This window comes from Mesoplodon bidens, assembly GCF_964165515.1.
Source record: "Mesoplodon bidens genome assembly, chromosome: 15".
Classification (NCBI taxonomy): Eukaryota; Metazoa; Chordata; class Mammalia; order Artiodactyla; family Ziphiidae; genus Mesoplodon; species Mesoplodon bidens.
The window spans coordinates 67,303,140-67,329,027 of NC_138171.1; the positions used below are offsets into that span (position 1 = coordinate 67,303,140).

The 25,888-nt window shown below is 45.2% G+C and overlaps 1 protein-coding gene across 2 annotated transcripts in view; it reads left to right on the forward strand.

Annotated features, from left to right (window-relative positions):
• Positions 1 to 25,888, forward strand: part of PCSK2 (proprotein convertase subtilisin/kexin type 2) — a gene marked incomplete at both ends in the record, with an annotated part of 217,343 nt that overhangs the window by 93,991 nt on the left and 97,464 nt on the right. For both annotated transcript variants that reach the window (XM_081256725.1, XM_081256726.1), the window contains 2 exons: positions 21,453 to 21,566; positions 23,747 to 23,855. In XM_081256725.1, the coding sequence (XP_081112851.1) occupies positions 21,453 to 21,566; positions 23,747 to 23,855 (223 nt within the window). The remainder of the gene's footprint in view (positions 1 to 21,452; positions 21,567 to 23,746; positions 23,856 to 25,888) is intronic.

Consider the following 25,888-nt stretch of genomic DNA (forward strand, 5'->3'; position numbering starts at 1 on the left):
GAAACATGGGTAGATGGTATAGTTTCTTCAAGCCACAGTTTTATAAAATCCTAGTCTCTTGAATCCAGGCTAGCAACTAATCCATCGATCACTTAGATGAATTGACTGAATGCATTCTCTAGGTCCCTAGATCTCCTGCGTTCCTCCCCAGCACTCTGTGAATGTAGCTGAATGGTGAGAGGCTGTCTAAATGGGCAGAGATATTGATTTTCTTTTCTACCTTTTCTGAAAGCTCTTTGCTTACCAGGTGCTGAGCAAACATCAGGCAAATGGCAGACCACGTAGAAGTAGGTCAAGTAAGGAGCAACAAAGCCTTCTATGGCTTTCTGACCATGAAGCTGGTTACATTCAGGTGCTCCCCAACTTTGGTTTTAGATTGGAAGGTACACACCATGGTTCACACTTCATTATCTGCCAATTGATGATACAACCCACTAAGTGGCATCATGGAAAATATCCCCAACCAACCCATGGAAACAAAGCTCCAGCCCCATCTGGAATGACAGGTAGCGCTGTGCATTTCTGAGGATGGGGTATGCATCCCAGGTGTCAGTGCAAAATTGCTAATAACCTTGGAAATGATAAGGAAGGTCTGTCTTAGTCTATCTCAGTGGTGACAGATAAACCAGAATTTCTTTAATATAGAGGAAGTTCAAGAAACCACCCATAGACACTATGTTGCCATTGACACCCAGGGAAATTAAGGTGTGGTTATCTCTGCTCAGGAAAAAAAAGCCAGGGGTTCCCCCCAGGCAGCCAAAGGAAGGCAGATTAGAAATCACCTGCAACTCACACCATTGTAAAGGAAATCAGTGACTAGGGGTGGAGAAGGGCCCTTTGGGATTCTAAATGGCTCTGCTTCCAATATCAATTCCTAGAGAACTTGCCTCAAGAAACAATAAAGGAGAATCTCCAAAAAGCAATACTTTGGAGACCAAAGTATCTGGTCTTTGGAATGACCATCTTTACACCTTAGGCAGCCCCAGCCCTTGAGTCACACCCAGTATTTGAGTCATTCCAGCCAAGACCCCCAAAATAATGTCACAGACACAAGCCATCCTTCTGTGCCCTCTCCAAATTCCTAAACCACAGAATCTGTGAATGTAAGGAAATGGTTGCTTGAAGCCACGACACCTTGGGGCAATTTGTTATGCAGCAGCAGTAGCTGAAACACAAACACTGACCTCTTGAGCTGTCTACATTCCCTCCTTGGATTCTGGCATTTAGTGTTGCAGAGAAGGCCCAGCCTGGTTTGACTTTTTTATTCTTTTGTGGTTAATATGTATTTTTTTTTTCTGCTTGGATGCTTCTGAGATTTTGTCCCTATTGCTGCAATTCAAATATTCCCTGGAATATGGCTAAGTATAGATCTCACATTATGACTCTTGCCTTTCCATTTATATACTCAAGTGTTTTGCTTTGTGTCTCTGTCTCTTCCAATGGCTCTAAACGCTTTCTCCCCACAAGACTATTGTTAGCAACACTCCCAAGCTGAGGAGCTGGCTCCCTGGTGAACTGGGGACCTTCAGCTCAAGCCACCTCACTCTGCTGCCCACCTCCTGTTACTGCTCCAGGTCTAAGGACCAGCAGCAGAAAAGAGTCCAGCAGCTTCTAACTATGTGCAGACTACAGGCTCAGTTTACTTGTGATCACAGTGAATACCAGCAGTGGAAGGCTCTCCAGTTAACACTTTGGACCTCTTAGGACATGAGGCTCAACCTTTGTCCTTTATAACATCCGTGTAATCCACCCTACAGGACGCTGCCTGTTATGGAACACACACCTCCCCTTAGATCTCAGAAACTATGGCTGTCTGGCCATAAATTCCTAAGCAAGATACCCACCCAAAAGGCTGGCACCAATAAACACAAATAAGACAAGAAAGCCCACCCTTATCTCCTCCTCTTGAGGCTTTTCAGTAAGGAGTTGAAGCTTCTGAAGTGAAAACACACAGGCACCTTAGAGATGGAGACTTCCGGGGCACCAGGAACTGGGTATTTGACCTTAAATTATTCCCACTAGAGGTCAGTAATATTTGTTACTGAGAAAGCATTCAGTAATATTCCCATCTCCCCAGTTAACTATAACTTTTATGTTGAATCTCTGTTTCTCTGTTCTATGTCCAACACATCGATAATTTTCTCTTCAACGTTTTTATCTCTTTCTAGTAAAACCATTAAAATTTACCTTTATCATTACTGATCTGTTTCTGCATTGTCAATTCTGCTCTTTGCTGCTTTCAAAACAAATTTTCATTTTGCTTTTGTGTATGGCACCCTCTTAGTTGTTCTATGTTTCAACAATTCACTTTTTGGTCTTGATGTGTTTTTTCCTCTCAGTCTTATGGATGTGGACTACCTATTTCATTAAAATCTCGATTTATGTCCTAATCAGTGTATCAAAGAATTTCCTTCTGGTGCTGATGCTGAGTCACTTTCTCATGCAATCCTTTTCCCTAAGTCTTCAGCATTACCTTCTCCCTTTTCCTAGTACTTTTCTTTCCAGTTCTCCTATGTGGGTTACTTTTTTTGGGTTTTTTTTTTCCTTTTTTATGGCTATTTCTGAATGAAATAAGCTCTATCCAAACCCAGCATTTGCCAGCTGACTCGCTGTTGGGTTGCCCTTGGCGCTATTAGTTAAACTGCCTTCCTAGATAAAGTGTTGGGAGCACAAAGTTTGCCAAATTTCCAATGTCTAAAGGATTTGCAGGATTGAGATGGAATCTTCTCTGACCCTCCCTGCATAGTTCTCTGACACTCTGAACAAATAAAGTGGTTACAAATTGCAATCCACATAAAAAATAAATTAATTAAATTAAATTAAACAAAACGAAAACAAAAACAAAAAAAATGGAAAATATACTTTTTAATGATTTTTCTCTGACATCTTATAATGGAATATACGTTTCTTCTCCATTTGAAACTGTCAGTGGTACACAAGTGATTTCATCCTGTGAACCCATGAGGAATGCAACCACATGCAAGCCTTCCAGCTGTTGTTCATCCAGAATTGTAATATTTATTCTGGAAGAAGCAAACAACAGATGCATTTGGAGAATGTGAGTTCACCTGGTTTCTATAGCATATGAGCTCAAATTCAATTTGCTAGTGAATAAACATCTTGTAAAAGAAAAAAAAATTGCAATCCACTGTATACACTGCCACCAGGGCTCTTCCTAGAAGATTTCACCCACACAGATGGCACTGGGCTTTTGTGATTTACAGCTCCCGAAGTAAAATGGGCCACCCTGGGCATATCTTCTCATGGCCATGACTGAAAGGCAACAAGTGCAGGAGTGGACACGTAGACTTCTTCCAGCATAAGTTCTGAGCAACTTACACAGCCAAACCCAGTATCAATGGAGTGCAGCAATACGCTCCTGTAAGTAAGGTGGGAGGTCAGAGGCGGGAAAATAGATACAAATAGTATAGTTCAACTGGTAGAAGTTTCTGAAACAGGCCTTGGAAGATTGTGCCTGGTGGGGTCACCGTCTGGAACTCTCAGTAGCCCCCCATCTGAGTAACCCCACTTGCAGTCCACCCCATGAGCTGGGTTTGTATATTCATCTCCAGTTTCCTAGATGTGATGTTTCTCAGGTTTGTCATCACTCTAGTTCCTTCCTCTGGACACAAAATTTGCCAGTGCCCTCCTGAAAGTGGACTCCAGAGCTGGACGAGATGTCTCAAAAACATCTGCCCTGTCCTTCATCTGGGACTCTACTTCTCCTAAAGCACCCAGAGTTTGACTTTGCTTTTTCAGGTTTTTCCCATTAACTATTATTATTCTTTCATGTGAAGCTGGTCGTCGCTAAAACCCGACCGTCCCACCAAGACACCCTTCTCTTTCCTGTGACCGTACAGCTGATTATTTTTAACCTAAGAACAGCATCATACATCAGTTTGTGCTGTCAAATTTTGATTAGTTGATATAAGCCAATCAGTTCAACCTGCTAAGATCTCTTGGGGTGAAGATACTCATCCACAGACTGGCCATTCTTCTGAATTAGTATCATGCATCAGCTGTTGATAGAAACGTTCCAGTTGCCCCACTATTGTCTTTTCACCACTAGATAAGACACCTTCATCAGCACTTTGCCAACTGTGGTTCATCCAACAGTGTAGCTGCTTTGTTTCTTTTTCTGAAGAATTCTGGGTGCCCTGTATCTCCATCAAACTGCCTTCATCCCTGTATCTTCAGTAGAATTAGTCAACACTCAGCCTCACTTCCCCAGCATGAATATTAGCTCCCTTCCTGCATGTGGTAGGGAAAATAATGGCCTCCAAAGATGTCCAAGACCTAATCCTTAGAGTCCATGAATATACTGATACATGGCAAGGGATAAATAAAGTTCCTAACAGCTGCCTTTAAGATAGGGAGATTATCCTGGGTTATCCAGAGGCCCGGTCATCACAAAGATCTTATCAGATGGAGGCAGAAGAGGAGGTCAGAGTGATACCATGTAAGAATTTGACCCGCTGTTGCTTCCTTAGAAAGTGGAGGAAGGGGACCATGAACCAAAGAATGCAGGCAGCCTGTAGAAGCAAAAAAGGCAAGGAAATGGAGCCTCTAGAAGGAACATAGTTCTGCTGACAGCTTGATTTTAGACTTCTAGCCCCCAGAACTGTAAGAGAATAAATTCATGTTGCTTTAAGCCACTGAGTTTTGGTGATGTGTTACAGCAGCCATAGGAAACCAAGACACTGCAGAATGAAAAGCTATTCTCTCCTGGCATTTCTCAGAGGGAAAATCTAAGCACATGGTTGTTTCTCTACCTTCCAGGAGCACGACTGCAAAGTCAATTCATTACTTTCTTCATTTGTTCTGCATCACCGTTCTGGGACTCGTTAATGCTCCGCACTAGGTGCTCTGTGGCTAAGTAGAAGTGTTTTAAGGATCCATCACTCTAACCTTTATGCCTTGTTGCTGTTTTGTCATTCGTGGGCCACTTGGCTTGACGTATGAATTACTCTCCAGCCGCCTGGTGCGGGGGACGCACAGTAACCAGCCCCCAAATATTTCAGACATACGTCAATTGTAATTTCAACACACATCTACTTTTCCACTCTGTCAGTCCGGAATTTTTCCATTGGCAATTGATGAAATAGTGATAGGAGGAAAGAATTGACAAGGCATTGCTGTTGACAAAGAGGCTAACCTTTGAGGAAGATTAAAAATAGATGTCCTTTAGGAAGAGGAAGGGAATCTTCTCTCTTCCTGAACTCTTTTGTCTATGGTCCTAATCCAAAAATCAAACCTTCGGCATGTGTGAGTTTCAGAAAAGGAGATTGTGAATTTTCAAGAATCCATTTATACTCTCTAGCAGACAGCTTTTTGGTTTGTTCCCCCACTGAAAAAGTATGAAGAAAGAATACAACCTTTGTCATAGCGAATAAACAGTAAGGGTATCCTGCGCTGAAGACACGTCAGGCGTAAAAAATGTCCAGAGAAGCAAACAAGTCCAAGAGGATTTTCACTGCCCCCTCTCCTCCTTTATCTTTTTTTAAAATAAATTTTATTTATTTATTTATTTATTTATTTTTGCCTATGTTGGGTCTTTGTTGCTGTGCACAGGCTTTCTCTAGTTGTGGCGAGCAGGGGCTACTCTTCATTGCGGTGCGGGCTTCTCATTGCTGTGGTTTCTCTCATTGCGGAACACGGGCAGGCTTCTGTAGTTGTGGCACAGGCTCAGTAGTTGTGGCTCTTGGGCTCTAGAGTGCAGGCTCAGTAGTTGTGGTTCACAGGCTTAGTTGCCCCACAGCATGTGGGATCTTCCTGGACCAGGGCTCGAACCCGTGTCCCCTGCGTTGGCAGGTGGATTCTTAACCACTGTGCCACCAGGGAAGCCCTCCTCCTTTATCTTAATCCTCCCTCTTCCAGGGTCACCCAGTTCTAAGCCCTGGATCCTTTGTTTCTGCTTTCGGTAAGCACTTCTCCCTGGCTTGCAAGAAACTGCCTAAGAATTTCCACAAACGTCTCTGTAAACTCCCATTCTTTCCTTGCACCAATCTCAACCAGCATCATTGAGAAAAGCCGTCTAATTAATGAGTTCATGCACAAGTGCTGGTAAGTGGTAACACCTGGATGTGTTGCCTTTCCCAGAGGGCTTGTTTTCCAAATCTTTTCCATCCATAATCAACCTGGCTGATGAAGGCTTAACATTAAAGCTTAACTCTTCGTGGCTGGAACTGAGTCAGTGTGCCTGTGCTCAGGGTAGGTGATTTGAATCACCCCCAGAAGGTCTCTTTGTGCCCCTCACATCACACCATTTGCACCACTAAGAATTCTGCCCCTGCTTCCACCCTCATAGATGAGACAGATTCCGAAAACATATTATTCATCCTAGTTATAGAGAGTAACATTTATTGCATGCTTCGTAGTGTCCACCAAGGAAAGATTATTTTACATGATCCTCACCATTAGCCTGTCTGGTCAAGAATTCCATCATCTCCATGCTGTACATCGGGGGTCGACAGGCTTTCTGTAAAAGCCCAGAGAGCACTTACTTTAGGCTTGTGGGCTTTGTGATCTCAACTCTGCCATTGCAGTGAAAGCAGCCAGAGGCAGGGTGTAAACACCTGGGCACCGCTGCATTTAACAAACTTTATTTACAAAAACATCTCTGCCTTAAATTAAGAAATCATGACTCGGAGACCTAGAGGGACCTACCTCAGAACACACACAAATAAGAAGCAAACCACCATGCCAGGACTGAACCCTGTTCTTTCTGGTTCTGAGTCTAGTGCTTGTTCACTGCACCACACTGCATGGTCTTTAGCACTTAGGTAGAGCCATGACTTCGTATCAAATCACCCACACTCCCCCCATCCCCTTTTCCCCACAAACATTTGTGGGGCAGCAGCTGGGCTGGGGTACCATTAGTACCCTGCGATCATGGAAGCAAAGTGAAGGTAACTAACCTACAGGTCTAAGCCAGGTGTCCTTGACATTGTAGCTCTGCCTAAAGAGGCTCACCGGCAGTAGACACGTGGTTAATGAAACTTGCATTGCATATGCAGTCAGATTCCCCCATTCCTTCCAGAAGCACACTCTTGAACCCTCAGTCCAGCAAAGAACAGGGACATCCTGGATACATCCTACCCAGTATCCTCTGTCTGGTCCACTAGCAGAACTGGACCAGGTACCAGCTTCACACTGGAGGCTTTGCAGGGGATGTAGCCCCTCACTCCCACCTGGGTGCCATGAGCACTCTCTCTGTGGGCCCTGCTGGCCTCTCTTCACCTCTTTCTCCCAGTGCCTTTCTAGGAAGTTGGAGCACTGAGTGGGCTGGTCGTGTGTGAGGACGCTCCGAGGGGGCCACACCTGGAGTGGACAGGGCAGAGCCTTTGCCTCACTCCTCCTCTTTCCCCCCTGTCCTCCTCCTCCTCCCCCCATGTGACCTCCCAGGAGACTGCTCTGTTAGACTGAGGTCCTTCTGCCCACGTGCAACGGGAATCAGAGCCGTGCACCTGGCCAACAGGCTCCGGATCAATCCCTAAAGCTATTAATATATTAAAGCGACTTAGACTTGCTTTGCTTCTTTTCCACACTCACTTCTCAGGAGAACCTCATTGAAAGGGTCATGTCATTGTGGCCACAGACAGCATTTAGGGGTTTCCTGGCATCCTCTCAAGTGTACCCCAGTCTAACCATCCCTGTCCCAACATCTGGCACAGCACCTACTATCTGTTAATTTCCTTTTCCGTAATATAATCCCCTAAATCCAACTCGTGACATTCCCCACCACCGTGGAAACAGGAGCTAGAGGACGATTGAGATCATGATGATACACACACATTCCAGCTGGAATCTTACCTTCTACAGGCATCCCTGTCAGTGGCCTCTGCCTTTCACTCTTCTAGAAGCATCTTTCGATCCCTCCCTAATTACACTGACTTATCTCGTAGCATAGCTTGTATACACAGCTTTAATTGTTAGATAGCAATTTGTTACTATCTTGTCACGGAGACGCAGTGGCTGGAACTGTGGCCAGAGGCACGAAGCCATATCCTCTCCCCTCAATTGATCGTCTTCGTTCTCTCAAGACGGGCAAACCTCTCTAAATGAGGGCAATCAATACGGTGCATTCAACCATAATTGTGGCTTAACTCCCTGTTCTTTGAAAAGTTAAGCCCTGTGATTTGCCTATAATTGGACTTTCAAAAAGTCACACCTGCCTGTCCAAGGAGGAAGTTAAGCAGCCAGACTCTCTGACTGTTCTCTGCCCGCTCTCTCCCTCCTTGCCGGTGATGAACCTCCCTGGGTCAAGTCTTCCCTCCCCAAACCTCCGTCTCTAGATCCTGACAGCCAAGGCCAGCGGTTCGTAGAAAGCGAGGAACTGGACTATCTGAGTTTAGCCATGGCCTCCTTCCTCCATAATCTCCCACATCACCCCAGCAATGAGGGCTTTTCTGGGTTTCTTGTTTGATGAGCTGTGTTCAGCTCCTCGGTTCAAACACTGAGCTAACATGCTGCCTTGGAAAGGTGAAGGCAAAGAAGTGGAGATGTGCTTTTCCTGCATGGGGTCTTCTGCTGTCAGGACACACATGGGAATGGACTCCAGCTGCTTTCTCTTGCCATGTTGAATTTGATTTGTCTTCCACTAGCTAAGAGCAAGAAGAATGAATCAAGGACTTCCCTGGTGGCGCAGTGGCTAAGAATCTACCCGCCAATGCAGGGAACACAGGTTCGAGCCCTGGTCCAGAAGATCCCACATGCCGCGGAACAACTAAGCCCATGCTCCACAACTACTGAGCCCACGCACCTAGAGCCCATGCTCCGCAACAAGAGAAGGTACCGCCATGAGAAGCCCGCGCAACACAATGAAGACTAGCCCCCGCTCGCCGCACCTAGAGAAAGCCTGCGCACAGCCACGAAGACCCAACACAGCCCAAAATAAAATATAATTAAAAAAAAAACAAAAGAATGAATCAAAGACTCTCTGGGCTGCTTTGGGAAAAGACAACCCTGGCTTGAGGTAGGATGGAACAAGGGAAGGTGCCACCCTGCTACCCTTCCACAGGGCCCGAAATATGACAACACTGGCAATAATTCCGGTAGCAATTGCTGGTGTTTACTGAGTATATACCAGGGGCCAGATGTGTGTCTGCATTGTCTCATTTGAGCCTCACCCTCACCACAACCCAAATATGAGGCAGGAGCAAAGCAACCACCTGGGACAGTAGGGGTATATTCAGACCGTGCAACGGGTCTGCTGGGGCAACGTGTGAGTTTCCTAGGGCTGCCATAACCCAGCACCACAGACCAGGCAGCTTAAACAACAGAAACTTATGTCTTACAGTTCTGGAGTCTGGAAGTCCAAGATCAAGGTATCAGCAGGGTTGGTTTCTTCTGAGAGCCATGAGAGAGTGACCTATTCCAGGCCTTTCTCCATGGCTTGAAGGTGGCTCTCTTCACTCCGTGGACAGCAGCCATACTGGATTAAGGCTCACCTTAATGACCTCATTTTAACTGAATTATCTCTTTAAAGACACTTTCTCCAAAAACGATCACATTCTGACATACTGGGGGTTCCAGCGTTAACGTATGAATTTTTTTAGGGGGACATAATTCAGCCTGTAACAGATCTGACTCATGGCTCCACCCTTGGCTAACTGTGTGACTTTTCCAGCCACTTAACTTCTTCATGCCTTCCCTCCTAGACCCCCGCCCCCGCCCCTGCCCCAAGGTTGTTGTGAAAACTATCTGAGATGAGGTATGAAAAGGACTAAACACCACCTGGCACACAGTCAGCCCTCAATCATTGTGAGTCAGTATTAGGTCTCATCCCCATTTTACAGGTGAAAAAACTGAGCCTTTAAGAGTTTCTGTAGCTTGCTCGAGATGTCACAGCAGTGGACAGTAGGTACATCAGGGCCTCCATGCCTGCCCGTCCCAAAGACCAACTCATCCACATTGCCACGCAGCCTCCTCTTCCACATTTTACACTAAATAGAAGTCAAGCTGTACTGTCCTTTCCGTGAGATGAAGCCCAACCCAATCCATTTCAGTTCTCCCCAGCAGCTCAAATCTTAAAAGGACAGCCCCCCAGCACACCTCTGGCATCTCACAAGAGGAAGACAGATTCTCTCCAGGTTGGCTGACACACCAGAAAGGACGGGTCCTTTCCCCTCCTCCCCAGGAGGGTAACAACAGACAGGATGGCCAGGCCAGGGGCCAGAGGGCCGTCTACTCCAGCCTTAATCCTGCACCCCATGTGGACTCATCTTCAAGTCCACCCACGGATGTTCTAGCTGATGTATTGGGCAGGATGTTTCTGGAACAGCTATTTTTGTTTTGTTTGAACCTATCAGGGGAAGGAAGTCCTCGGCCCATAATAAACGCTAGGTAATTTACCTCACAAATTAAGAGGGTTTTAATTATTTTTTAAAGAACAATGTTCCTTGGAAACTTTGCTATATTCTTGATACTCCTCCCACCGCCCACCCCTCCACATTGCCCTCCCCCCACTCCCAGCAACTAGCCCGAGATGAATAAGGAGAGATGAATTTTTAGTGAGTAAATAGAATGTATTTTCTCATGGATTTGGGTTTGTTCTCCTCCAGAGAGCGCACTCTTGAAGTTGCTTAGTGTAGATGCACCTTGTCCCTCTCTCAGCTGTAGTTTAATTTGATTTCAGTTCTCTGTCCCTGTTGTGTCAGGACGGGGTCAAGAGAGAAGAAAGGGGAGCAGGAGTCCAGCGCACTGTTTCTCAAGCCCGGGGGCTCTTCAGACTCACCTGGAAAGCTCGAGAAACCCAGAGGCCGTGACCCACCCGCAGGGACTCGTTTTACAACTCCCCAGACGATTGCTCTGTGAGGCCAGGCTCGGAACCTCTGCTTCCCCAGACAGAAGCATCACTGGATGCATCAGAGAACCAGAGGGGACCTCGGAGTTTGGAGCCTCCTGAAGTTCTCAGCCCTGGTCTATAGCCCAATCCCCTGGGAGCTCTTCAAAGTACAGGTGTCCGGGCAGCACCCCAGGCCCCTGGATCAGAATAGCCCCATTACAGTGTCTGAGATCTATAATTTTTTAAAGTTCCCACACTCTGATGCATTGTCAGTGAGCATGCAATGTGTTATAAACTTACTGGAGGGCATTTGGCAATAACTGCCTGATGAAAATTTAAAGTCGTACTCATCAACCCAGCGATTCCACTGTTTGTCATTTATCCTGATGACATACTTTAGAAACATCACCACTCTGTGTGTGTGTTTGTGTGTGTGTGTGTGTGTAGATATTCACTGCCGCACTCAGTGGAACTGCACAATAACAACGACAAAAGATGCAGCCAACCAGAGCATCCTTCGACAGGTGACGAGATAAAGAAATTTTCTTTAACCACATGATGAAATAATATGCATCTGTTAAAGGGAATGGAAGAGTTTTTGTTAAGAAGAGTATATATAATGCTGGAGAGGGTGTGGAGAAAAGGGAACCCTCCTGCACTGTTGGTGGGAATGTAAATTGTTACAGCCATTATGGAGAATGGTATGGAGGTTCCTTAAAAAAACTAAAAATAGATCTACCATATGACCCAGCAATCCCACTACTGGGCATATACCCTGAGAAAACCATAATTCAAAAGGACACATGGGCTTCCCTGGTGGCGCAGTGGTGAGAGTCCGCCTGCCGATGCAGGGGACGCGGGTTCATGCCCCGGTCCGGGAAGATCGCACATGCCGTGGAGCAGTCCAGTGGTTAGGACTCCATGCTTTCACTGCTGAGGGCCCGGGTTTGATTCATGGTTGGGGAGCTAAGATCCCAAAAGCCATGTGGCCCATAAGATAGATAGATGATAGATAGATAGAGAGATAGATAGATAGATAGTTAATAGATCGATCGATAGATGATAGATAGATATAGATAGATAAATTCAAAAAAATTTTTGAGGGATATATATTTTGAGGGAACATTTAACTCACTACACTGTAAATGGATCATGCTAAGTACACTGCTTTAAACAAAATTTCCCTCTTTCTGTATATATATATGTGTTAGAACGTATGTATAAACATTTCCTGGAAGAGCTCCCAAGAAATTATTAGCAGCAGTTACCTGTGAGGGGAACTATTTGTGAAGAAGAGGAGGGAAGGATAAAATGTTCCCTTTCCATCATGTAACTTTCTGGACCTCTTTCATTTTCTAATCATGCACATGTGCTACCTTATTTTTTCTTTTTAGTGTCAACAGGAATTAGGGGGAGGTAGGGGGAGATCATGTTTTTTCTTTTCTTCTTTCCTACTTCTCTGTTTTAAAATAATTTTTAACTTAAGAAACAGCTCACCCTGGTGACTCAGCTGTGCAGCCCAGTTAGAGAATAAATGATCCAATCTGACCCCATCCTTCCGCAGAAAGAGAGGGAGGAAGAGTCAGGCCCAGCAGTGGCAGGGGTGCCGGCTGAGGGCAGTGGGCATCCCCCCGCCCCACCTTGGGGTGACACCTTCAGCAAGGTGATGGCACGAGTCCCATGTCTGCAGAGCTCTTTACCAAGTGAGGATTCCACAGCCTGCGTCCAGCCAGAGTCTCATCACAATTCCCAGAGGTGGAGGCAGGTCTTTTACGGAGGAAGAAAACCGGCCTCTAAGACAGAGTCAACCTTGGTGCAGGGCGGGGCCACCTGGAGAGTCTAAAGAACTTCGATGCTCGGCCCCAGCCCCAGAGGGTCTGCTTGGGTCCAGGTGTGGCCTGAGGGTGGGGATTGTTAAAGCTCCCAGGTGATTTGATGTGCACCCGGGTCCAGGACAGCCGACTAGAGGACCGACCAAGGGAACTGGCATTTGTGGGACCTGACCTGCCATGTGCCGGGCACTGTGCTGGGTGTGTCACAGCAGGTGTCATGATTCATTTCTCAAAACAACCCTCAGAGGTAATTGATTCCCATTTTAGGGGTAAGGAAACTGAGTCTCAGAAAGATCGCTATGATGCTCAAAGACACAGGGTTAGGGGCAGGTGCCGGTTTCAAACCCATGTCCGTGGCTACACCTCAGGCCTACCCCAGAGCTCCTGACCCCGATCCAGGGCTCTGCCCGCAAAACCTAATCTCTCCCACAGACGACTGTCTCCCAGTCGACTTCTCAGGGTCTCCAGTCCTGGGGTGAGGCAAACTGAGAGAAGTTCCACTGTGATTAACCCCTCAAAAGTGTACCATCAGGACTTCCCTGGTGGCGCAGTGGTTGAGAATGCACCTGCCAATGCAGGGGACATGGGTTCGATCCCTGATCCAGGAAGATCCCACATGACGCAGAGCAACTAAGCCCGTGCACCAAAACTACTGAGCTTAGCTCTAGAGCCCACGAGCCACAACTACTGAGCCTGTGTGCTGCAACTCCTGAGCCCGTGTGCCTCGAGCCTGTGCTCCACAGCAAGAGAAGCCACCGCAATGAGAAGCCCGTGCACTACAACGAAGAGTAGCCTCTGCTTGCCGCAACTAGAGAAAGCTCGCGCGCAGCAGCGAAGACCTAAAGCAGGCAAAAATAAATTGATTAATTAAATTAAATTAAAAAGGAAAAGTATACCATCAGAAAATCTAGAAAAGCAAAAACTATCATACACCATCTATTCCTAAGTGCATCTTACAACTGCTCTCTGCAAATGCCAAGAGTGACAAAATGTTCATTGCCTCCCCTGGTGCAACAAAACATGCAGAATAGGTGTGGGCAGCTTGGAGGAAAATCCTGGAGACAAGAGTGAAGCATTTTCTCAAGAAAGTCTGATCACCAACGCGCTGGATGGCACGGAGCAAAACACAGACACGGACAACTCTGAGTTAGACACCGTCTGTGAAGGAGTTTAGGAACTTCTTAACCAATTTATTTTACTAACATTTTCCTTTTGTTTGTTTGCAGAAGTGACATATGGTAAAAAGCAATCTTTGTCCAAATGAAACTACAAGAGCACTTTACGTACCAAATGAAGCTTACAAATAAGAAGGAGGCATTGGGACATAGTTTAATTCTTAGCTGTTGTAACAGTTTCCATAACCATGTACCACAAACTGGGTGGCTTTAACACAACAGAAATTTACTCTCTCACAGTTCTGGCCAGCAGTTCAGACTTCAGATCAACGTGCTGGCAGGGCTGTGCTCCTGAGATCTCTGGCTGGGGCCCTTCCCTTGCCTCTCCTGGCTTCTGGTAGTCCCAGTGCTCCTTGGCTTCTAGTAGCAAAGTCTGCCCTGTGCCTCCTCCCTCCAGAGGTGGCTTCACTCTGTGTCTGTGTGGCTACGGGGATGGTGGTGTGTATGGGTGGGGGGGTGAGTGTGTCTTTCTGTGGCATTTTCCTCCTGTGTCTATCCATCCTCTTCTTATGAGGACACCGGCCGCACTGCATTAGGACCCACTGGGCCCCAGGCTGCCCTCACCTTAACTAATCACATCTGCACCGACCCTGTTCCCAAATCAGGTCACCTTCAGAGGTACTGGGGGTTAAGACTTCAACATATTTTGTTTTCCATATTTTTTTAAATTGAAGTATAGTTGATTTACAGTGCTGTGCCAATCTCTGCTGTACAGCAAATTGACAGTTTTACACATATAGACATTCTTTTTTAAATATTCCTTTCCATTATGGTTTATCCCAGGAGATTGGATATAGTTCCCTGTGCTACACAGTAGGACCTTGTCGTTTATTCATTCTTTTTTTTTTTTCAATTAAAAAAATTTTTTTTTCTTTTTTTAAATTGATTTGTTTTTTGGCTGCTTTGGGTCTTCATTGCTGCACGCGGGCTTTCTCTAGTTGTGGCGAGTGGGGGCTACTCTTCGTTGCGGTGCATGGGTTTCTCATTGCGGTGGCTTCTCTTGTTGCGGAGCACGGGCTCGAGGTGCGGGGGCTTCAGTAGTTGTGGCACACGGGCTTAGTTGCTCTGTGGCATGTGGGATCCTCCTGGACCAGGGCTTGAGCCCGTGTCCCCTGCATTGGCAGGTGGATTCTTAATCACTGCACCACCGGGGAAGTCCCTGTCTATCAATTCTAAATGTAATAGTTTGCATCTACTAACCCCAAATTCCCAGTCCCTCCCTCTCCCACCCCCTCTCCCCCTTGTCAACCACAAGTCTGATCTCTATGTCTATGAGTCTGTTTCTGTATAGTAGATAGGTTCATTTGTGTCATATTTTAGATTCCACATATAAGTGATATCATATGGTATTTGCCTTTCTCTGTCTGACTTACTTCACTTAGTATGATAATCTCTAGTTGCATCCATATTGCTGCAAATGGCATTATTTTGTTCTTTTTATGGCTGAGTAGTATTCCATTGTATACCACATGTTTATCCATTCATCTGTTGATGGACATCTAGGTTGTTTCCATGTTTTGGCTATTGTGAATAGTGCTGCTATGAACATAGGGGTACTTGTATGTTTTTGAAATACAGTTTTGTCTGGGTGTATGCCCAGGAGAGGAATTGCTGGATCATATGGTAATTCTATTTTTAGTTTTCTGAGTAACCTGCATACTGTGTTCCATAGTGGCTGCACCAACTTACATTCCCACCAACAGTGTAGGAGGGTTCCCTTTTCTCCACACCCTCTCCAGCATTTGGTATTTGTAGACTTTTTAATGATGGCCATTCTGACTGCTGTGAGTTGATACCACATTGTAGTTCTGATTTGCATTTATCTAATAATTAGCGATGTAGAGCATCTTTTCATATGCCTACTGCCCATCTGTATGTCTTCTTTAGGTCTTCTGCCCATTTTTTATCTTTTTTTTGCGGTACGTGGGCCTGTCACTGTTGTGGCCTCTCCCGTTGCGGAGCACAGGCTCCAGACGCGCAGGCTCAGAGGCCCTGGCTCACGGGCCCAGCCACTCCACAGCATGTGGGACCTTCCCGGACCGGGGCACGAACCCGTGTCCCCTGCATTGGCAGGTGGACTCTCAACCACTGCGCCACCAGGGAAGCCCGTGCCCATTTTTTAATTGGGTTTTTTTGTTGTTGAGTTGTAGGAGCTGTTTATGTATTTTGGAGATTAGCCCTTGTTGTTTGTATCATTTGCAAATGTTTTCTCCCAGTCCATAGGCTGTCTTTTCGTTTTGGCTCATTTTGTTTTTTATGGTTTCCTTTGCTGTGCAAAAGCTTGTAAGTTTGATTAGTTCCCATTTATTTTTGTTTTTATTTCTATTGCCTTGGGAGAATGACCTAAGAAAAAGTTGTTATGACTTGTGTTAGAGAATGTTTTGCCTATGTTCTCTTCTAGGAGTTTTATTGTGTCTTGTCTTATATTTAGGTCTTTAAGCCATTTTGAGTTTATTTTTGTGCATGGTGTGAGGGCATATTCTATCTTCATTGAATTTACGTGCAGCTAGGACTTCAATATATCTTTTAGTCAATGCATAATAGTGGTAAACAAAATAATTCTGAGTAATACAGAACAAAATAGTGTGATACAATCAACAGCATCATAGATTTCATAAACCAGTATTCTCAGCAACATATCCGTTCTGTGTTTTGTGGTTTTTCTTCTCATGCTCACTTCAAGCCAAGACGTTCTGCACGCCCTTTGGAGGCAGCACCCTGGATTGCCCCCCCTTCTCCTGGCCCCTCCCTGGCCCTGCACAGTCGGTGCTAATTAGCAGCAGTTTAAATATCAGCCCAGCAGGGAAGTGATCCCAGCCCTGATCCTTAGAGAGTTTTATGAAGTTATGCTGTCCCAGATAGAGGAAGGTTGACTGTGTTCCGTGCCTTAGGGAGAGACTGCGTGCTTCAGTGGAAAGTTCATGGCATTTAGAACTGATCAACCTGGGCGACTGCTGTGTTTTCAGTTTTTGGACAATGGTCTCTGAACCTTCATTTCCTCAACTGTAACCATACCCTCCCACAGTTCTGCTGAGAAGGCTAAATGTAGGGAAAGTACCTTGTTAACATAAGTTATAAAATAGTATGCCAATATGCAGGGGTGGTGTCTTCCTCACCCTAGTATCATCTGTATCTAGCACACTGTGGATGCACAAAAACGTTTGTTGACTGAAAAATTCTTAATTAAGGAGAGACACCAGGAGAGCAAAGGCAGCGGGTGTTGTTCGGGTAAGATCTGTCAAATTCAGGTTTAAAATTTGAACCTGAATTGTAGAATATCCCTCTGTTCATTTTCAATAAAATAATGCCCAGTAACACACACACTTGCTTTCTTATATTTTTTATTTGTGTAAATGTTTAGGTCAGGGCATCCCTGGTGGCACAGTGGTTGGAAGTCTGCCTGCCGATGCAGGGGACACGGGTTCGTGACCCAGTCTGGGAAGATCTCACATGCCGGGGAGCGGCTGGGCCCATGAGCCATGGCCGCTGAGCCTGCGCATCCGGAGCCTGTGCTCTGCAACGGGAGAGGCCACAACAGTGAGAGGCCCGTGTATCGCAAAAAAAAAAATTGTTTAGGTCAATGGGCCAACTTGGGGGAGAATTCTACTGAAGCTAGCTGTATGGTTTTTGTTTTTTGTTTTTTTTTGAGAAGGCAAGAAGCTATGGTTAAGTTGTATGCATGTAATTGGTACTACATCTAAGTGGTAGTGAAAGGAATTGTCTGTGAAAGGTCACAATTCAGAGGAGGGAGAAAAGAGAATGAAAGTGGCCTTTTAGTTATAATGTGAGGGGAGGATTATAAATGCTTGGAAATACTTCTTTGACATTAAGAGCTTTATCACACATAGAACTGTAACACTGAAATCTTCCCCAGAGGTCTTTAAAACTAGTTTATAACCTCATCCCTCAGCTCATGGCAATTTCACTTATAATAGAAAAAAACCCAGATGACCAGTAAGAGGAAACTCATTGGGTAAGTTATGGTACATTCCTCTATGGAATATTTGGGTAGTCATTAAAAATTAAAAGATGAGAGGGACTTCCCTGGCAGTCCAGTGGTTAAGTCTCCTCACTTCCACTGCAAGAAGTGTGGGTTCTACCCCTGTTCAGGGAACTAAGACCTCACGTGCTGCACAGCCAACAAAAATAAAATAAAAGATGAGAGCTATGTAGCAACATATTAAAATTTCTATGATTAGATACTTAATGAAGAAAGGATACACAACTTTATCTATAGTATGATTACTATTATGTAAAAATTAGGTTAAAATGCACGTTAGGGTTGGACAAGAACCCCCCAAAATGAAAACAACTGATGGCAGTACATGGCATCATTGTGGGGGGAGAACACTTCTCCAGTTTCTTGTAACAAGTAAAAATATGTGTCTTAAAGGTGTTCATCTCTCTTGGAACTGTAACTGTGATCTTCATTGAGGTCAGGATTCAGAAAGCCCTCTGCAGTGTCTTAGGATTCCTGATTTTTAATAACATGAGGTACAAAATGGCAGACCCTTCAGTCATGCTTTGGTGCTTTTGAGTTGCAAGGAGGGTGCTGTCCAGGGAGCACAACATCCCAAAGCATCACTGGTTTCCATTAAAACCTAATTTATGGAATTAAAGATTAATTTTATGGAAATGAATTTAAACAGCCTTTCGTTAGAACGCACTTGGTCTAATTGAGTTTGGAGTGGTATTGTCATAGCCATTCCTCCACTGTTATTGGAAAAGATGGAATCTGAGATGAGTCTTCCCGTTCTTACACTGCTGCGAACAACGTGCGGAGGAGTTTTCCAACATGAGTCCAATATAATGGGGAACCTTCAGGGGAAGTCAGGCAAGGCTCCCATCCGTGAGCAGAGGAGGTAAAGACTTGGTTGTGAGACTGAAACGGGAAGTTGCGAATTCAGGATGGACGGCCAGCTCCGGCTCCTTCTTTCCCAAGTTGTTTGAATACTTGCTTCCACAGTAACAGGAAGTTTTAAGGGGGCATGTTGTGGTTCTTTACAGGTTGAGAATGTAGGGGTTGGGGAATCTCCCCCCTACCACTCCTGAGTTCTTATGGCTGGACTAATAATACACAGAAATGAGACAGATGAATGGGAGAAAAAGAAACACCATTTAATTCATGCACATGCAGGTCTCATAGAAGCTTTTATACTTTTTAGACAAAGAAACAATAAATTTGGGGAAAACTGACAGGACGAAGAAATTCAGGTTTTGGGTGCCCATTTAGTGAAGAATCTAAATAGAATTGGGGCTTGAGGTAGTGAATTAAAGAAGTAAGAAGGTTTGTTTATACAGGCTCCTTGGCTTCGAATTCCCTGTCTCTGGTGATAGGGTGTCCTTCTACCTCCAGTTGCAGGGAGTGCACCTTTCATATGAGAGATTTTTTTCCTGCTTCTAGGGAGGCAGGAAGGAGGGTCAGAGTGTCCCTCTTGCATTGGCCATTTCTTAAATAACTTTAATAAATAAGCAATATGACATTGAGGCACAATTTGGGGTGGTCCCCCCAGGGCTCCAACAAGAGCTACATTTACTTCAACATTTTAAACGTTGTACATTAATGAATGCACACACAGAGAAATGCATAGATAAGCATATATATATATATATATATATATATATATATATATATGACATATATACATGCACATATATATGGTGGCAGCTATGAGACTACACCTTGTAGACCTGTGACCTCAGGGACCCTAGCTGCCATCCTCTGAAAGCCAGCACTGTGTTGACCACAGGCCACACTTTCCACGGCTGCTCCAGCCAAGGATGGAAGATGCAAGCGTGCTGACACAGTTCTACCCTGAGAGGCTCAGGGTTCCTCCAGCAGCCGCCTCTGATCCCTAGCAGCCTTGCCAAGCCTGCCTCAGACGATGGGGCAGTGGCTGGGCAGTGGGGACGCTTCGGCTCCGCCTGTTCACTCTCTTCTTTATGGGGTCAAACTTGCATCACTTTCTTGTGTTTTCTCTCCTAACAAAATCCTTACACATTTAATCTCCTCTTGGCATCTGCTTCTCAGAAGATACATGTGTATACACACTCACATACATATATGGATAGGTATATTTGAATCATAATTTATCTCCATTTGATGGACATTAGTTGTGTCCAGATTTGTGACATTATAAAAATAACCATCCATCCCATTTTTTTCCAATTATTCTGCTATTTCTTTCAGGGGGCAAGGGTTAACTCTGCCACAATGAATGTCTCTTGTTGGAATGCCCCTCAAAGAACTCACAGAGCAAATGCCATACCCACTACTTCTCTAGAAGTAGAATTAGAGGTTTTCTGCAAATGAGTCCCGGGCCTTCCGGCATCTCCATGTAGAGCAGGGAAGTGAGGAACTACTCTCCCACAGCCTCCCCCGCCTTCCAGGGCAGCAAGGAAGGGGAGGGTTATCAGCCACATCCGTGGTCCCTTTGTTCCTGACTTGGAGTCTTCTATTTTCCCTCATCCCATGTCAGAGTTTGTGGGTGCAAACAACAGAAATTGATTCTGGGTCATGTGAACGAAAGTGAATCTGTTGGAAAGGGATGTGGAGCTCACAGTCTGTAGGAGATTGATGGATTGGTCTTGGGGGAGCTCCAGGCTGGGCTGTGGGAATGAAGGCTATAGGATCTTTTAAGGGGAGAGCCTGGTGAGTGAGCCTCTGAGACACATAGCCTCCAAGGGTCCCTTCTGCCTTCACGTCACTTTCCCAAGGTTCATATCCTAGAAGGGAGATACCCATTGAGGCACCTCTGAGGCAGAGAGAGGCTTCAGATTCTTTTCAGGAGGCTGGTGCCTTGAATTTCACTCTCACCAGCCCAGAACCCAGTGTGCTTGAGGTAATCTCCCAAATGCACTGGGGAGTCCTGGCAGAAGGAGAAATGAATGTTCAGAAGCAAAATATAACTTTAAAAAATTAAAAGCACCCAGCACACACCCTTTTATCCATTTGCATAGTCCTCGAGTGTGTAGATGCTCAGCCACAGCTATTGGATAATGAACTAGTTATTGCCCAAGTGAAAGAAAGGTTCCCGTTTGGGACAAAGCCCAGCTGTTGCCAGGGGCCTCCTAATTCAGCTCCTAAGTTTCATTTCCATCCAAGGGCTTGGGGTTCTGTCTGACTGTCCCAAAATGAAGTGTCATCATTGCAAGGACAGCATCAATTTATCTTCAGAGGTCCCTTACTTACCTTCTAGAACTTTGCTGTGGACTTGCTGGCCTGTCAGGCAGGTTTTTCTTGTTTTGTTTTTGGCTGATTCCCAAAATGGATGCTGGGAAGCCCTCCAGAAAAATAGTCTGTGCCAGTTCCACCGTTTCCCTTTATGAATCCACATTCCTTTCCTTAATAGAAGTGCTTCACTGTTTTATTTCACTAATGCCCCTACCGCCTTATCTCCCTTGAGAATACTTTTCTCCATCTTCTTCTTATTTTAAGGACACTCACTTTGAGCCATCCCCAAGGCCTCTTTGTTGAGCGCAAGCAGAAGTAAATGATCTTGGAAAATAATCATAAAGTAAGAATGTGCATGAAATGAACTTGGTTTCTGCTGAGGAAAAAAAACAAACAAACACATTATATACAAATAGAATTTGAATTAGTAGAAATGAAGTCCAGAAGAGGGGTGTTCAGGTAACATGCCTGTATTGTCATTCCAGGTAAAGAGGGCCTTGCAACAGGAAGGGTTCAACCGAAAAAAGCGAGGGTATAGAGACATCAACGAGATCTACATCAACATGAACGACCCTCTTTTCACGAAGCAGTGGTATCTGGTAAGCATCTCGGTATCCTTCCTAATGTTTCTCAGCTTGGAACTTCAGATGGAAGATGGGTTTCTATTTCCTCAGTATTCTGTGGGATGTCAGCTAACACCCCACTCGGTACGAGCTGATAGGTATTGATTTTCTATCACCCTCCATGCATCTTGTCCTCTAATCTGCTTTGTTTCTGGAACGGCTTAAATGGCCATGACCTCCTAGGGTCAAAGCAACCACCAAGAGCTGATTAGATTCTCCCAGACCAGTGTATGACTGAAGACTTGCAAAACCATGTGAAAGCCAAGTCAAAATTCTGGGAGTAGTAATCCGGGGGTCTCAACGGACAGAGGAACTGGAGGACATGGTGGAACCACAGGCATAAGAAAAAGAATCAGGTGACTTCACAAGGGACAAGCAAGAGAGCTCAGAGGCTAAAGTAACAAAAGTAGCATCTATTAGTTCTTTCTAAAATAATGGCAAGAAATCACTTCACTGGGGCTTAATTGATGCAGGATTCAAGGCATGGAAACCCCATCTGCCTCGTGAAGTGAATATTTTCTCACACACCAGCAGTCCTTCTTGACCTATTTGGGTGAGTTGGTTATGTTTAAAAGGGGCTCAGGGCTTCCCTGGTGGCGCAGTGGTTGAGAGTCCGCCTGCCGATGCAGGGAACACGGGTTCGTGCCCCGGTCCGGGAAGATCCCACATGCCGCAGAGCAGCTGGGCCCGTGAGCCATGGCCACTGAGCCTGCACGTCCGGAGCCTGTGCTCCGCAGCGGGAGAGGCCACAACAGTGAGAGGCCCGCGTACTGCAAAAAAAAAAAAAAAAAAGAAAGGGGCTCAGTGTCTCCAAACCAACCCAAACTGCAGGGCATATTGAAGGAAAAGGAGTGACTAATTCATAAACGTTTATAATTTATAAACCGCCCATTGTAGGAATGCATCACAATTTCCCTCTTGGGGCTTCAGAGCTTGACTATGCTTTACGCTTTGGGGCATGGAATTCTACAAATCCAATCTGCATAACTGAATGAGCTTATGTGTATTAGGATCGGCTACGTTTCTTGCAATAACAAACAATCCCCAAATCACAGTGGATTAACAGAATCAAAGCTTGTTTCTCACTCATGTTTCACATCCAGTGCTTTGTAATCCCCAGGGACCCAAGCTCCATCTCAGCTGCATCCCAACCCCTGCTTTCATGGGCATCTCAATGAGGGGAAGGGGCAAATCACACTCTGGCTCTTAAAGCTCCTGCCTGGATGTGACAAATGGTTCATGAGCTCACATTCCAATGCCCAAAACCAGTCATGTGGTTCTAGCTTCCAAGGGGATGGAGAGGTGTCATCTTCTCATGTGCCTAGAAGGGGAAGAGCAGTCATTTTTATAAAGAGCACTAATGACATTCACACAGTGTTTCAGCAACACCCTTAACAGCCAGCTCATTACTATGGGCTTCTACCAGGACAAGCTCTGACTTCGCTATTTTTTTATGATTTATCTTTGAGAAAATCTGCACAGGACAAAAAAGCATAAAAAGAGGGTAGTGAGCATATTTGTATGGAACTTTTCTTTTTTTCTTCCTTTCTTTCTTTTTTGATTTTTTAGGGGGAAGGCATTTTTATTTTTTGCATTAGAACACGCGCCAAAGTTGAGCCAACTCTCTTTAATTCAGTTCAACAAATATTTTTAAGCAAGACTTGGTGTGGTGGTACTGCAATTACAGAGATAAATAGAACATGCTCCCTCTTGTAAAGAATATTGTTATTTAGTGAGGAAATCTCATTCAAATAAGAATAATCTGAGACAATACGCACTAAATTCTGAAAGTGAGGGATAAATAAAGAGCTACAAGAACGAGCATTTAATTCTAAATTGGGGAGGGTTTCTTGCAATGTTGGCTCTAAGTTTAAAGATAATGATCTAGTCATAAGAGATAGGAAGATTGAAACTGTGTTTACATATTTCCGTAAAAGAGAAAACAACGATTTTGTGTATATCAAAAAAATGGAGGGAGAAGACTAGAAGAGGTGGATGGGAAAACACCCCAAAGCACTGTTTCATGGAAGATGTTGCCCTTTATCTGGCCCTGGAATACCGGGTGTCTGAGGAGTGTGGCAAGTAAACATTTACACAGGTGCTTTACCACCTACACCAAACTAATAAGATTCTCTGCTTTGGAATTCCTGAACCAGATCAATACCGGGCAAGCTGATGGCACTCCTGGCCTTGACTTGAATGTGGCAGAAGCCTGGGAGCTGGGATACACAGGGAAAGGTGTTACCATTGGAATTATGGATGATGGTGAGTATTTCAAAGGCTGTACATCACCTGGAAGCAAGTGTGTCTTTGCACACCTTTGGAACACAAAAGATTCATTGTTTTGGAGATGCAAATTAGAGGCAGAATGGCCAGATGCTGGGCATGGTCGTCTATACTGTGTCGACATCCTCACATTTCTCCACATCAGTGGTCCTCCAGCTCGAGGATGCCTTTCACAAATATTTATCAAATTAATAAGTTAAAAAAATTTTAAATGAGCTAATGAAAGTTGACCATCATTGAACTGTAATTTCTTATTGGGCCACTGCTTATACCTTACCTTAAAACGGCTTCTGGGCTTCCCTGGTGGCGCAGTGGTTGAGAATCCGCCTGCCAATGCAGGGGACACAGGTTCGCGCCCCGGTCCGGGAAGATCCCACATGCCGCAGAGCGGCTGGGCCCATGAGCCATGGCCACTGAGCCTGCGCGTCCGGAGCCTGTGCTCCGCAACGGGAGAGGCCACAACAGTGAGACGCCCGTGTACCGCAAAAAACAAACAAAAAACAGGCTTCTGTTTATATTTACCATCTATTTCTCTAGATCTACAGTGTCCAGTGTGGTAGCCACTAGCAGTATGTGGCTATTTACATTTAAGTTTAAATTAGTTAGAGCTAAATACAGTTAAAAATTCAATTCCTCGATCACATTCGTTTCACTTCAAGGTCTCAGTAACCACATGGGGCTAGTGGCAATTCAATTGAACTTCATTTCTATCATTCCAGAAATTTCCATTAGGCAGTGTGGCTCTAGATCCCCGCAACAGCTTTTTAGTAACAGCATTGGGGTTTGGAGAATTTTGACTTTATTGCTACTTTCAGAATGAGTCCTTGTCAAGCAAACTGATGACAATTTATTATACATGCCCCCTGCAATGTATTATTCTATCCCATATGCCTGCCCAGCAAAGATTTAGCAGAGCTTTCTTTTCTATAGTTTGTGATATGAAAACAATGGGTTCGATGAATTGCTGTTTTCCTAACTACACATGCCCTTGGCTCTGCCAAGATTCTGGAGCATCTCTGCCCTGCCGTCGTCCCGTCGGGGGTGTATTCTTGCTCTTCGTTAGCTGTCTGGGTCCTCCGTAAAAGCTCCGCTGTGCACTATTGGTCCAATTACATATAAAGTCTATACAGAGATGAAACAATGGAGCCTTTCTCTTCTCAAGATCCTCAGAGAACACTATGTTCTCTAAAGCAAGCCTTTGAAGCAGGATTGATGGGAAAACAAGGAGAGCCAGCCGTGCTTAAAATCAGCACTGTCTCTGTGTGGGCTCATTAAATATTAACATAAAAACAATGCGCAGTGTTTTCTGAGGTGTGAGATGTTTTGAAATGGGTGTAAAAGCTTTCTCCAGTGGCCAGGGCTCTCACAAGTGTGTTTGTGTGTGTGTGTGTGTGTGTTTGCGCGCGTGTACCAATGTGGAGAGCTTACCTGTTTCTCCTTCCTAATGCTTTGGCTTAGAAACCACCGTGGATGAGCCCAGCTCACCCAGTAAAAAGATGCATGTAGGTTTGGGGGAAACCTGCCTGGGATACTTTGTCATCACCATTTCATCACACAGATGTGGGGGACCAGAGAAGCACCCTTAAAAGTGGCCACAGAGAGGCACGGTGCTTTCACAGAACCCCCAGCAGCCCCCAAGATGCCCGTTTCAGGATTCTTTAACTCCAGACCCCTTGATTGACCGTTCTTCGTCCCTTCTGAAGAGACCTAAGGAGAGGGCGTCACCTGCCTCTGGTCCACATTTCCTGGCCTGAGAAGCAGAGCCCGTAACAAAGTCTCAGCAGAATTTCCTATTTGATGTTATTTCTCCTGCTGATTCAGTGGCCTTTGAGATTCAAAAAGAAGTGCACCCTCTGCCCCTCAATTGTACTCCTAACTTCCCCGTTGTTTTGGTCGTCCACTGCTGCAGAACAAGCCACCCCAAAACTGAGTGGCTTAAAACAAACACCCTGTTGCTAACTCTCACAATCCTGTGGGTTGACCAGGCTCCGAGGGACAGTTTGGCTCTTGGT